This window comes from Mauremys mutica, chromosome 15 (genome assembly GCF_020497125.1).
Source record: "Mauremys mutica isolate MM-2020 ecotype Southern chromosome 15, ASM2049712v1, whole genome shotgun sequence".
Classification (NCBI taxonomy): Eukaryota; Metazoa; Chordata; order Testudines; family Geoemydidae; genus Mauremys; species Mauremys mutica.
Window position 1 is genome coordinate 27,672,072 of NC_059086.1, and position 13,958 is coordinate 27,686,029.

A 13,958-nucleotide genomic window follows, 5' to 3' on the forward strand; every position below is an offset into this window, starting at 1 on the left:
CTGTCAGGGGACAGGGAGCGGGGTGAGTTGGGTAGGGGGTGGGGTCCTGGGGGTGGTCAGGGGACAAGGAGCAGGGAGTTTGATGGGTTGCAGGTTCTGAGGGGGGCAGTCAGGGGCAGGACATGGGTTGGGGTAGGATTGGTGTGGGGGGGAGACAGGCACGTGGGGCTTGTTCTCACCACGCGGTTCCCTACCAGGTCTTCGGTGGCACTTCGGTGGTGGGTCCTTCACTCGCTCCAGGTGAAGGACCTGACACCGAAATGCCACCGAATACCTGGGGCAAGTGAAGACCCCCCCACCCCGGCCACCGAAGTGCCACTGAGGACCCTGTAGAGAACTGGTTATTAGGATTTGGGGAGCTCATCACTAGCTCCACCCAGTCCTGCTCTACTCCCAGCCCAGCTCCGATACCAGCCACAGCTCTGGGCCCTAGCCCAAGCCCAGCTCTGACCCCAGCCACAGCTCCAGGCCCCAGCCTTATTCCAGCTCTGGCCCCAGCTGCAGATCCACTCTGCCCCCTGTGCTGCCCCCAGCCCGGCTCTGCCATCATTCCCTCTCCACTCTCAAGCCAGCTTTATCTGCAGCCCCAACTGCAGATCCACTTTGCCCCCTGCCCTGCCCCCAACCCAGCTCTGCCGTCATTCCCTCTCCACCCTCAGGCCAGCTTCACCCCTAGCCCCAGCTCCATCCCCACCCCCAGTTCTGTCCCAGCTGCCCCGTCAGCCCAAGCTGAGAAGGTCTTGGCCGTGCAGTAATGGAGCTGTGTGAAGAGTTTCCATTACTGGTAGGTGGGGCATGACAGGAAAAGTTTGGGCAACACTACTTCAGACACAGAAATTCAGACATAAATCATGGTCAGAAGCTTAATTCCCCCCAGACACCGATCTTCAGAATGGTAACTCCCCATCTGAGCCAGTTTCTGTTTGGGTTATTGAATCCATGGAAAGGATGTGCATCGATCCAAAGGCCCATCAAAGACCCAACACCCTCAGGCCAGGCAGAAGTTCTCTGAGGTGGCCTCTCAGCAGCCATTGTGGGGCTATGTGGATCTGAAACTGGTCCATCAAAGAAGTTGCTTTCACTGGGTGCCATGGGCATGTGTAGGGCATTATGAACTGGCAGGTGGCTTCCAGCTGGGGCCATCTCTTGCCAATAGAATGGGTAGGTTGCAAGATAGGCACCTTTGGAGGAGTTTCTGAGGATTGTGGGACAACATTGGAGGACTAGTTTGTGCCAGCTGTGGTCTGGCTGCACTGCCTTGTGTCCACACTGAGAGTAACTCTCAGTTAAGCTACACACGACTCAATCTTGGGAACCTTCTGCTACGAGCAATACACGACTGAGGGAATTCTGTGTAGCTCAGTGACGCCATCTCCTCTCACTCACTGCATGTCTGTACAGCTGGGCCCTGGCTCAGCGACACCCTTTTCTCTTTCCTCTCACTCACTCTGCTCCTGGGGTTTTCTGTTCCAGTGACATTCTCCCTGCTTGGCTCCCCGCACCCCATGGTGGGGGTAGTTGGCCAGGATGTGGTGTTACCCTGCCAGCTCTCACCCCCGACCCGGCTGCCCAGCATGGATGTACGGTGCAGGAAAATTGGATCAGGATTTATCCAAGTTCACGAGTACTCGGATGAGGGTTCCCAGGAACTGCCAGGGGAGAGTTACCAGAACCGGACAGAGCTGTTCCTGCAGGAGTTCAGCAGTGGGAACGTCTCATTGAAGTTGAAACAGCTCCAAGTGGTGGATGATGGGAAATACCAGTGCTTTGTGAAGAACCCAGAATGGAGTCGCGAAGCCACCACTGAGCTACGGGTTGCAGGTGAGATGCAGCACTGGGGGATGCTCTGCCTGGGCAGCCAGAGCATCCTGTACCCCGGGGCACTCCAACACTGAGCCCAGCATGGCATTAGGCTCGTGTGCTGCAGGGAGTGGTGTGCAAGACTCAGTAAGGGGCATTTTCCCCTTGCACTCAGCGCTGATCTGACTGTGGTACTACCAGGGTCAGTGCTGCATTAAACAACCTCTTTTCAATGAGATGTAAAGCTACGGCCCTCAGCTCTCATGCTCATGGTGGTGCTGTTCGAGAGAGTGGGACCTTTACCCCCATGTTCTGCCCAAATCCCAGCTCAGGTGACCGTTATATTTGGCCTCCCTGAAACTCCCCCTGCAGTTTCCAAGGGCTGGGATATTGTTTTTTATTCCCTGAGTACTAACCCTGCATTCAGTGCTGATGCACAAGGGCAGTGGAAGAGACGGTCTCTGCCCATTGAGCTCACTAAGTAATGTAGTGCCAGACAATACAGTTCAGAAACATCAAGCCCCAGGTGAGGGACCCTCCTGTGATAATGCAGAGCATAGAGGTTGTTTTAAATCATCTCCCATCTTTGGTGGCTCCTAGTCCAAAGACTCCACAGGACACGTCTGCTTTTAGGGAGAAATTTAAATGAGGGGAGGGTGGTTGTGTGCAGCACAGGGAGAGAGAAATCCAAGAACAAGGGTTTTCTTGGCCTGGGGCATTGTTACCAGTGCGGGAGAAGGACACCAGAGGGGACAATATTAGGAGGGTGGCACAGGAGGAGTCGTAGCAGTGATGTCGGCAATGTCACCATCCCTTACTTCCTGCTCTGTACTGAAGTGCAGTGATCCTGACAGCTGCTGGACTCCATCCCAGTGATCTCTGTATAGCCCTTTCACCCTGCACATTCGTCAGTGAGATTTCAGGGCACAGTGCTCTATGGAAATGCAAGACGGTATTATTTAATTTCCCATCATCAGGATGAGGGATCTCAAGGTGTCACCAAAGACACGATTTCCTGATACACACACTCTCTGTCTCTCTCTGCAGCTGTGGCTCCAGTGTTCATTGATTTGCTGGGTCCCAGAGGTCAGGGGATTGGCCTGGCCTGTAGATCCACAGGCTGGTTCCCCAAACCTGATCTCCAGTGGGTTGGAAAGAACGGGCAGAACCTGGCATTGAAGATTGTGACCAACGTGACTCAGGACAGGGAGAACCTGTATAGTGTTGTGAGTCACGTCACTGTCACACAAGGGGAAGACAATGGAGACATTAGCTGCATAGTGCGGAATGGCCTGCTGGAGCCCGAGCGACAATTGGCCATTCACTTCTCAGGTGAGTTTCCTCCCTGTGCCCCATGCAGAAGGGGTTGTTGTTAATACTGCCTAGGGTGACCAGACAGCAAGTGTGAAAAATCAGGACAGGGGGTGGCGGATAATAGAAGCCTATATAAGAAAACAATCCAAAAGTCAGGACTGTCCCTATAAAATTGGGACATCTGGTCACCTTAGTACGGACTAGCATTGTTAAGGTTGCTAATTGTTTTGTCTGTCAGTGTTCCTGTTCTGTGAGTTCCACGGATGCTCTTGGAGCAGCATGTTATTTCAGCAGATTTCCATGTTATTCATCCGATAGCGCACAGGCTCCGTTTGGTGTTGAAGGTGCTCAGCCAGGTTTATGGTCAACAAAACATGGCACTAGTGGCTCATCAGAGTTACAGTTACACTAACATGTGTGTACTTAGACATGGTACCTGCTCAGTCAGTGCACCAGGATGCTGCCCCCTGGACTAGTACAAAGATGCCCCTTCTATGACTTCTTCTTTTATACATTGATACAAACCCGTTACTTATTTCACTCCAGACGTGGTTGATGACCAACCCTTATCCATTATCCTGTCATCCCATCGTTATCCTACAAGGGGTCAGCGTTTTCCTGTACCATCTCTTAGGAAAGCGTTTACATAGTTACTTGGGAGACCTGTCGTGTTTTTGAACCATCCTCTCCAGTCAGGAATGTGCTTACTGGGTGTTAGCCAATACCTAATGTGTTGTTCTTCTTCCAAGGCCCAGTCTACGCTGGTTCACAGCCTTTGGTTCACACTTTTCGTTATAGCTAGGGCTCCAGCAAGGCTTACAGGAGTCACCACGGGAGTGTGGGGCCTGAGTCACTTGAGAATTGCACTCAGCTAGGGTCTATTTCTAATACTGAGGCAGGAAATGTCCTTCTAACCTGATTTGTGGGGCCATTAGTGATGAAGATTTCTGTGATCTGGACAAACTGCCTGTCAAGAGCTGGGCTGAGTCCTATGAAATGAACTTGATATCGTTCTTGGAAGAGATGGTGCGTTTGGTTGATAAAGGTAACTGTGCTGGTATAGACTCAGGGTGTGTCTACACTAGAAACACTACAGAAGCAATGTGTTAGTGTAAACACTTACTACAGTGATAGAAGGGGTCCTTCTGTGGCTGTAATAAATCCACCTCTCTGATAGGCGGTAGCTTGGCTGATAGAAGAACTCTTCCATCTTCCTAGTTGTGTCTACACAGATTAGTTTGGTTGAAATACATTGTACAGAGAGAGAAATTTTTCACAGCCCTTAACAATGTAATTAATCCAATCTAACTTTGTAGTGTAAGGGGCATAGCTTAGTTCTACATGAAACTCTAACAAAAATTAACACTGTACAAAATCAAGGTCGCCCATATTAAATGGATTAAAAAGTGACTAACTGATAGATCTCAAAGTAATTTGTACGGCGAATCATCCTCCGATGGGGATGTTTCTAGTGAGGTTCCACAGGGATCTGTTCTGGGCCAATGCTATTCAATAGCTTCATCAATGAGCTGGAAGGAAATATAAAATCACTGCTGGTAAAATTTGCAGATGAAATTTTAGTTCACAAAATTGGTGGAGTGGTACATAATGATGGGGACAGGTCAGTACTACAGACTGACCTGGATTGCTTGTTAAGGTGGGTTCACACTAATAACATGCTGTCATGGATCCACAGGACCAGTGCAATGGCCTGAGCAAAAATTCCCATTTTGTCAAACATGGCCAAATGCAAGGTCACATATCTATGAACAAAGAATATAGGTCACACTTACGGGATGGGAGACTGTATCCTGGAAAGCAGTGACTCTGAAAAGGACTTGAACATGAGCCTGCTGACCCAGCAGTGGGCTCTCTCTTCACATCCCCCTCACCTGCACCCCCTGCTGCCCCAGCACTGCCCCCCCCCAGTGACCTCCTCATTCACCACAGCAATCTCCGTTTACACTTGCAGTGGGGATCAAACTGTTTCTCCTATTTTTATTTCACTTTCATATAAATCTCACCCATCTTTAGTGCTCCAAATGCACATGGAAGGCATAGGGACTAACTCTCAAACCTTGTACCCAGAAAGGGATGGGGATCTAGTAAAGAGGGTTCAGGCAGAGGAGTGGGTGTGGGGGGTGGCAGAGAAGCAAGGTGTGATGTACTCGTGGAGGAGGGTGGAGGAGGAGAGGGGGTTTCAGGAGGGTTGCAGGAGAAGAGGTGCAGGGGAAGGGGGAGGTGGGGAGGAGACGGCTGGGGGATGGTACCAGGGGAGAGGTGCAGGTGAAGGGAGGCTACAAGGGGAAGGGGTTCGGCGAAAGAGTGATGGGGGAGGTACAAGTGGAGAGGCTGCGAGCGGGATGGGGGGTCCAAGGGCTGAGAGAGGCAGGCGCTGACAGCTGCTTCCCCAGCCCCTTGCACGCAAAGCCGAGAGGAGGGACACTGACCCCCAGCGCCCGAGCCGCAGGAGTCCCCGGGCAGGGCAGTATCCCCCGCTGCCCCGCTTGGAAATAGGCTCTGCCTCTCCCCACCCAGGGCAGGCAGTTTGACTGAGGGCTTGTCTACACTACAGGACTATTTCGAATCTACCTAAGTCGAATTTGTGGATTCGACCTTAAGAAGTCGAATTTGTGTATCCATACTAAATACACAAATTCGAACTTCTGAGTCCACATTCACGGGGCCAGCTTCGACTTTGGAAGCGGTGCACTGTGGGAAGCTATCCCACAGTTCCCGCACTCCCCGCTGCCCATTGGAATTGTGGGATTTCCCCCCAATGCATGCTGGGGGGAAAAATGTGTCGTCATTGAACCGTCAATCACGCCCTCCCTGTCTTCCTTGAAAGCGCCGGCGGGAGATCTGTTCGCGCCCTTGTCTGGTCGGTTACAGCGCGGACGCCACAGCACTGCGAGCATGGAGCCCGCTGCGATCATCGCTGCACTTATGGCCGTTGTCAACTCCTCGCACGTTATCGTACACCTCTTCTACAGTCGGATGCTGACAAACCGGGCGAGGAGGCTCCGGCAGCACGGTGAGGACAGTGGCGCAGACCTGTCACAAAGCAGGGTACGCCGGGCGGTGGAGATCATGGTGGCAATGGGTCAAGTTCATGGTGTGGAACGGCGATTCTGGGCCCGGGAAACAAGCACAGACTGGTGGGACCGCATAGTGCTGCAGGTCTGGGATGACACAGAGTGGCTGCGAAACTTCAGGATGCGTAAGGGCACTTTCCTTGAACTGTGTGACTTGCTGTCCCCTGCCCTGAAGCGCCAGGACACAAGGATGCGAGCAGCCCTGAGTGTGCAGAAGCGAGTGGCCATAGCCCTCTGGAAACTTGCCACGCCAGACAGCTACCGGTCAGTAGCGAACCACTTTGGCGTGGGCAAATCTACCGTGGGGATTGCTGTCATTCAAGTAGCCCACGCAATCGTTGAGCAACTGCTCTCAAAGGTAGTGACTCTGGGAAATGTCCAGGTCATCATAGATGGCTTCGCCGCGATGGGATTCCCAAACTGCGGTGGGGCTATAGATGGGACTCACATCCCTATCCTGGCACCAGCCCACCAGGCCAGCGAGTACATTAACCGAAAGGGCTACTTTTCAATGGTGCTGCAAGCTGTGGTGGACCATAGGGGACGTTTTACCAACATCAACGTCGGGTGGGCGGGCAAGGTTCATGACACGCGTGTGTTCAGGAACTCTGGTCTGTTTAGACGCCTCCAGGCAGGCACTTTCTTCCCGGACCACAAAATAACGGTTGGGGATGTGCAGATGCCTACAGTGATCCTCGGGGACCCGGCCTACCCGCTAATGCCCTGGCTCATGAAGCCCTATACAGGCGCCTTGGACAGTGAGAAGGAACTCTTCAACTACCGGCTGAGCAAGTGCAGAATGGTGGTGGAGTGTGCTTTCGGACGTCTCAAGGGGAGATGGTGGACCTTACTGACTCGCTCGGACATCAGCGAAAAGAATATCCCCGTAGTTATTGCTGCTTGCTGTGTGCTCCACAATCTCTGTGAGAGCAAGGGCGAGACCTTTTTGGCCGCTTGGGAGGTTGAGGCAAATCGCCTGGCTGCTGTTTACGATCAGCCAGACACCCGTGCCGAGAGAATATCCCAGCGGGAAGCGATATGCATCAGGGAGGCTTTGAAAGCGAGTTTCCTCGCAGAGCAGGGTAACCTGTGACTGTCCACTTGATTTTAAGAGAGCCTGATCATGGGCCTGTGTCTGTATGTGTGGAGTTAGATCTGAGCTCACAAACTCGGTTCTCCAAGTTTCCCCCACTTCCAAAGCACGTTTTAAAAGTAATGAAATGTAACAGTAATTAATAATAAATCATTCCTTGACTTTGCATTTCTGTTTCTTGGTTGAAACATGGAAGCATTCTGTGGTGGGTAAGGTGTGCACTGATGTACAGACCGCTTGTCCAAAAGAGGATGGACAGCCTCCTGCTCCTACATAGGTCTGCGGGGTGGGGGACGCTTTACGGGGGTTGTGCATGTAGGGGGAGGGTTGCAGGAATGGGTGGGTTTGCAGGAAGGGGCGAGGGGTGCCGTCTTTCGATAGGGGTTAACATGACGGCTGTGGGTTTGGGCGTTGGAAGGGGTGAGGGGTGTGGGGGAAGGGAGAGTATCTGCCCCTGCATGAGGTCTCTTTTTGGGGCTCAGGGCACCGGGGAGGATCGTGACTACGGTCCAAGTGCATGTGAAGGGAAGCCTGCCTTTACATTCGGGGATGGCAGGCACCAGGACCCTGCAATAGCATACACATGAACGAAAGACCCGGGGCAGCATACACCACACAGACTGTCCCTGGTGCCTAGTGACTGCAGTCTGTGTGTGCCCTGCAGTTGAGCCTGCAGCCAAGTCTGTAGCATGGCACTGTGGGCTATGCACTGAAATTACAATCCCCACCCCCCCCCAGAACAACAGAAAGTCTTCTGACACCAGAAACGTGACGGAAACAGTCAGTAACACCAAACCGCTTTTAATAATGGAGTACACAGTGGGGGGTTTGAACTTGGAGTTGGGACTGGTTGATGCTGTAAGGAAAGAGCTTGTACAAATTTACAGCGGGAGAGTTCTCTCGAACATTATCGGTGTGCTGCGGTGCAGGGACAGTTCTCACGGCCCCTACCGCCCCTCCGTCTTGTCACTTTGGGTGAGGGGGGGACAGGACTTCTTGGCGTTGGAGGGCGGTTGCAGATGCACTGCAGGGGGGCTGTCTCCTCCTGACTGCGGTCTTGCAGAACATCTACAAGGCGCCGGAGCGTGTCCGTTTGCTCTCTCATTAGACCAAGCAGCGTTTGAGTCGCCTGCTGGTCTTCCTGCCGCCACCTATCCTCCCGTTCCAGGTGTGTGCGATGCTGCTGACACAGGCTCTCCCTCGACTGTCTCTGCTCTGCCGCCTCCGCTCTGGAGCTGGCCATCAGTTCCTGGAACATGTCGTCCCTAGTCTTTTTCTTTCGGCGTCTAATCTGAGCCAGCCTCTGCGAGGGGGATGCCGGGGCAGTCCGGGAAGGAGCCGAAGCTGTGTGATGCGAAAAAGTAGGTGATTTCCTTCAAGAAATACATGTTTGCCAACAGTAAACACAGTGTAGTCAGTTTCAGTTAAGAAGACCAAACAGGGAACCAAGTCTCAGGAGATCTCGGAACTAGTCCGAGATTTCGGAATACGCTCTCATTGGCGGCGCGATTGCACTGGCTAGCGCACAAGCGAGGAGAGACAGCTGCATCCCTCTTGCACAAAGTCCTGGTAAGCCTTACAGTACAGAGTGCTTGTCACTTAGTGCTTGGCTCTGCTCTCCTGCTGGAGGCAATGTGCAAAGCAGAAAAGATGACCGTTTTGCGGCACCTCCCGCCAGTGAACGGGAAAGATCCCTGTATGCTTTTTCTCTGTGGCCTGCAACACGTGGCTGTTAAGCGAGGGTCATTCTTATGCAAAGTAAAACTCTGTTAAGCGAGGGTCATTGTTAGGCAAAGTAAAACTCTGTTAAGCGAGGGTCATTCTTATGCAAAGTAAAAGTCTACCATTCACAATAGTAACAGTACACTAATTCCACTAATTAGATGCAGCACTTCCACACCGACATCACCTTGAGGCGTGTCAGCAGGACTCAGAGAGAGCGTATGCTAACAGAAGCCCTGCACAGACCAGGACCATACGCTGCCATGTTCGTCGAGGCGATGGTCCCCCTTTACCTGAGGATGGCGTGGCGCGGAAGAGTGTGCTTCAATGGAGCACCGAACAAGGCACCTCTGCCACGGAACCTCCTGCTGAGGCTTTTCCAGCTGCTCTCAGAGAGCTTTTTTGAACTGTCCCCAGAGGACTATTGTAGACCTGCTGTTTGTATAGTTTCGTATTTAAAAATTTTTATATAGTATTTCTATTTTTTATATATATCCCTGTTTCTTACAAAAATAAATGTTTCCCTGTTTGTAGCACTTACCACCTGATCCTTCCCCTGATTCCGAGTCCGGGTTAACGGGCGGGGACGGTTGGTAGGGGATCTCTGTGAGGGTGATGAAGAGATCCTGGCTGTCAGGGAAAGCGGGAGTGGGTTGGATGTCGCCTGCGCCGTCCTCAAAAGACCCTTCCTCATCTTCCCCATCGGCGAACAGGGAGGAGAAACTGTCCCGGGACACTATTCCGTCCTCGGAGTCCACCGTCACTGGTGGGGCACTGGTGGCAGACCCACCTAGAATAGCATGCAGTGCCTCGTAGAAGCGGCATGTCTGGGGCTGGGCTCCGGAGCGTCCGTTTGCCGCTCTGACTTTTTGATACCCTTGTCTTAGGTCCTTCACTTTCACGCGGCACTGCATCGCATCCCGGCTGTATCCTTTCTGTTTCATGGCTTGGGAGACCTTCTCGAAGGTCTTCGCGTTCCGCTTGTTGGAGCGCAGCTCCGAGAGCACAGACTCCTCGCCCCACACAGCGATCAGATCCTGGACTTCCCGGTCAGTCCATGCTGGGGACCTCTTTCTATTCTGGGATTGCCCGGACTCCTCTGCTGGAGAGCTCTGCATCGTTGCAGGTGCTGCGGAGCTCGCCCCGATGTGCAACCACAACGTCAGATTCAAAGTGCCCAGACAGGAAAATGAATTCAAATTTTCGCGGGTCATTTCCTGTGTGGCTGGCCAGAGAATCCGAGCTCGGACTGCTGTCCAGAGCGTCAACAGAGTGGTGCACTGTGGGATAGCTCCCGGAGCTGCTAAGTTCGATTAGCATCCACACCAAGCCTAATTCGAGCTAGCAAGTGCGAATTTAGCGTTACTCCACCTGCCGGGGTGGAGTACCAAATTCGAACTAAAGAGCCCTCTAGTTCGAATTAAATGGCTTCCTGGTGTGGACGGTTGAGCGGTTAGTTCGAATTAACGCTGATAAATTCGACTTAAAGTCCTAGTGTAGACCAGGGCTGAGATTGAGATCTGTGGGTGGAGCAGGGGATCCAGGGAAATACTCTGACTCGCCGCTACTCCGGCGGCAGCTCTGGCTCCATCCGATCCGCTGCCATCAAGGCTACCTTGGGAACAGCTCTCCGCTTGCTCTGGCTCAGTCCTTCCTGGATTTATTCCTGAGTGCAGAGGAGGGGAGGGGAGAAGGAGGAGGCGGAGGGGTGTTGGAGGAGGGTGAGTTGTGGGAAGCAGCAGAGTCTGGGAGATTTCTCCTTTGTTTATCTGCTATGAGCAAGAAGAAAAGGGAGCTGGGGAAAGTCACAGTGGGGGAGGGTGTTAGATGAGTCTCAGGGAGCCCTATGGGGAGCCACTTTCCGTACAAGGAATAGGAGGTACTCCCAAAGTCATCATCTGATCTCCCGAGCTTGGGGGTGGTAGCTGCAGCCCGCAGCCAGCCACATGCTAGAAAGACCTGCACAAGGCAGCCTCGTAGGCCAGGCTCTGAACCGGTCCGGGTTTGCTCCGCAACACACTTTGTGTTTTGTTTTATTGACCGACCCTGTGCTGGAGCTGAGGCAGCCTGGGAACTGGAGTGCAGAATCAATCGAGACTCCAGCTCGCCGCCTGGTTCGAAAGCTTCTCTGGGCTTGTCGCTAGCGGCCCCCTGGGCATGAGCGGCTGGGTCTCTGCACCTCCCGAGTGGCCCCCTGGGCATGTGTGGCTGGGTCTCTGCATCTCTCAGGCGGCCCGCTGGCTCTGATTCTCCCAGGCAGCCGCTGGAGCCGAGCCTGCGCGGCAGCGGCGAGAGGGGCTCCCTGAGTGTGTGAGGACCCGGGGCGGGAGGGAAGTGGGGCCCAGGCTGCAGGAAGGGAGGAGGGGTCCTGCTGCCACTGCTGCTCCGAGTCTGCCCAGGGAGGCACCGTGTTTCCCCGCTGAAGTGAGCTGTGCAGGGCGCTGCCGGGCTGGGCAGGGAGTGCGGATCCTGGCTTGCGCGCTGACAGGGCCAGTGGCTCTGGCCAGCGCTGGCTCCGGCTTTTTGCTGCCACAACCAAAAAAAAAAAAAAAGCGGGCGGTGGGAGGGGTCGCAGAGACCCGCCTCTTTGAAAGTGCCACCCCAAGCACATGCTTGGTGGGCTGGTGCCTAGAGCCGGCCCTGCAGAGAAGTCTGGAAACCTGCCTTACAGTCGGAATCGTAGGAGCTCAAGTTATAGAGCTTATTCAAGGGAAGGTTAAAAGGTGACTTGATTGCAGTCTGTAAGTACCTACACAGGGAGGAGATTTCTGACAGTCAATAGATCTTATAGCTGGAAGTTGAAGCTAGACAAATTCAGACTAAAAATAAGTTTCAAATTTTTTAAAGTGAGGGAAATTAACCATTGGAAGAACTGCCCTAGGCATGTGGTGGATTGTCCATCACTTGGAATCTTTAAATCCAAACTAGTCATCTCTTTCTATAAGATCCACTGTGGCTGGACCAGAAGTTCTGGACTGGATGCAGGGATCACTGTGGGACGGTCTCTGGCCTGGGTTATACAGAAGTTCAGATTAGATTATCATAATGGCCCCTTCTGGCCTTAACATCTATGAATCCATCAACTCAAAACACATTGGGGCCAACTAGGAAAAAAATTGTTCTCTACTGAACTTATCTGGACTGGACATGGTGACCAAGAACTGGCAGTTGTATGACACTGACCATCCAAGCAGCCAGCTGGTGCAGGCAGGGCTGGGAAGGCTGGGCACGGATCTGCTGGCTGTTGGCTTGTAGCAGTAGGAGAGATTTGGGCAGAGCAGAGTCCTGGGTCTTGGAACTGATGCTGCGCTGGCTTCGCCGGTTTCAGTAGCTCCATATGTGGCTGTGTGGAAGGGATGTTTCCTTCATTTCCATGGATTTCTGGGCTCCCTGAGCCAGGACTCAGCTGTCAACTCAAGTGGCAAACCCAATTTTCAGCTCTAGGATGGGACCATGTTTCTCACACTCTGTGCTCTCTGTTTGCCAGGTGACATCTTCCCCCGTGTGTCTCCCTGGCTGGCTGCATTCTGGGTATTGTTCACTCTGGTTCTCATTGCTGCTGGAGCTTGTGCATGTCTTGGATACACAGGTAATTGGAATGTGTTATTTGCATGTTTAGAGCCCGGCCCTAGAGGGCACTGGGCTGGGACATGAGAGCATCTTATTGTTCAGATATTTACCCTGTGTTGGTTTTAGGAAATAAACCAAACTAACAAACACACTGGGGTCCCCACCTCCACCTGTATTAGCGTATTGCTCAGTGTTTCCCCTTCCTTCCCTGTCTCACTGCAATGTCTGATTCTCTGTCTCACAGCGAAGCGAAAGGCCTCTCAGAAGAAACGCTCTAAAGAAGAGGCTCTGTTCTTTCATGGTAGGTCTCCTGCAGTATCTCTTGCTCTTTCTGTTGAGATGTCTGAGCTCTGTGATGCTTGGTGTTATCTGTGGCTCAGTGCAATGAAAAGGATGGAACCGGGAGGTTTCTGCCTAGTGCTTCCTCATCCCGCCAACATTCTCATACACCCTGATGATAACAGGTTGGCAAATGTGTATTTTACAGCAGATACCCAAGAGTCTGTGCTTGTGAGATTCCCTGCATGTGGGTGGGGCAGAGACACAGGCCTGCAGTAACAAATCTGGGTCAGATTCTGTCCTACTAACCCCGGAAAATTGCTCCGTGGTTCTATTCTACTTAAAGGAAATGACACTGCAAGGTCAATGACGCTCTGTGAGATGATTCCATCCCTGTGACTGCCGAATGCCCACGACACAGGGAGGGTGTTCATCCACTGGCACAAGCTCCCCAGAGCAGTGGTGAATTCTCCATCTTTTGATGTCATCATATCCAGATTGGGTACCTTTCTGGAAGCTGCTGTAGCCAAACCCAAGTTGCTGGACTCAGTGCAGGGGGAACTGGGTGAGATTCTCTGGGCTGTGCTCTGCAGATGGTTAGAGCAGATGACCTAATGGTCTCTTCTGGCCTGAAACTCTATGAATCTATAAATCTATGACATTCACTCTGTTGAACTGTGCTAATATACACAGCAGCACCTTTTTTAAAAAAGTCCACATGTCTAATTTATTCATCTGTGAACTTTTCTATATTTAAATAATGATATTGATTTGCACTTTGATGGTGCTGAGTGGTGCTGACCCATTCTGCTGAGCAGTGCACACACACACGGAAATACACATGAAAGATGCAGAGAACATGCCAGCAAGGTGATCGGGATTCCTAGGGCAAATACAGCATGGATCCCCCACCTTTCCTTTCCTTTGCCCTCTGCCAGGCCTCCTTGTAGTCACCATTCCTCCAGCTGGGGAGGGCCGGATGGGACTCCCCTAGCAATCAGTGCTGTTCTGTAACTAGCCAGAGGGGGTGCTGTGGAGTAACTGACCCCATCATAATGGTTCTGCTGGCCCTGCTGCACCAGGCC

At 52.5% G+C, this 13,958-nt stretch overlaps 1 protein-coding gene across 1 annotated transcript in view; it reads left to right on the plus strand.

The window, feature by feature from the left end:
• LOC123350635 (butyrophilin subfamily 3 member A1-like) overlaps positions 1-13,958 on the plus strand; it is a 39,953-nt gene that overhangs the window by 1,076 nt on the left and 24,919 nt on the right. Inside the window, exons 2-5 of the mRNA XM_044989293.1 lie at positions 1,474-1,821; positions 2,848-3,132; positions 12,512-12,613; positions 12,839-12,895. Coding sequence (XP_044845228.1) covers positions 1,474-1,821; positions 2,848-3,132; positions 12,512-12,613; positions 12,839-12,895 — 792 coding nt within the window. The remainder of the gene's footprint in view (positions 1-1,473; positions 1,822-2,847; positions 3,133-12,511; positions 12,614-12,838; positions 12,896-13,958) is intronic.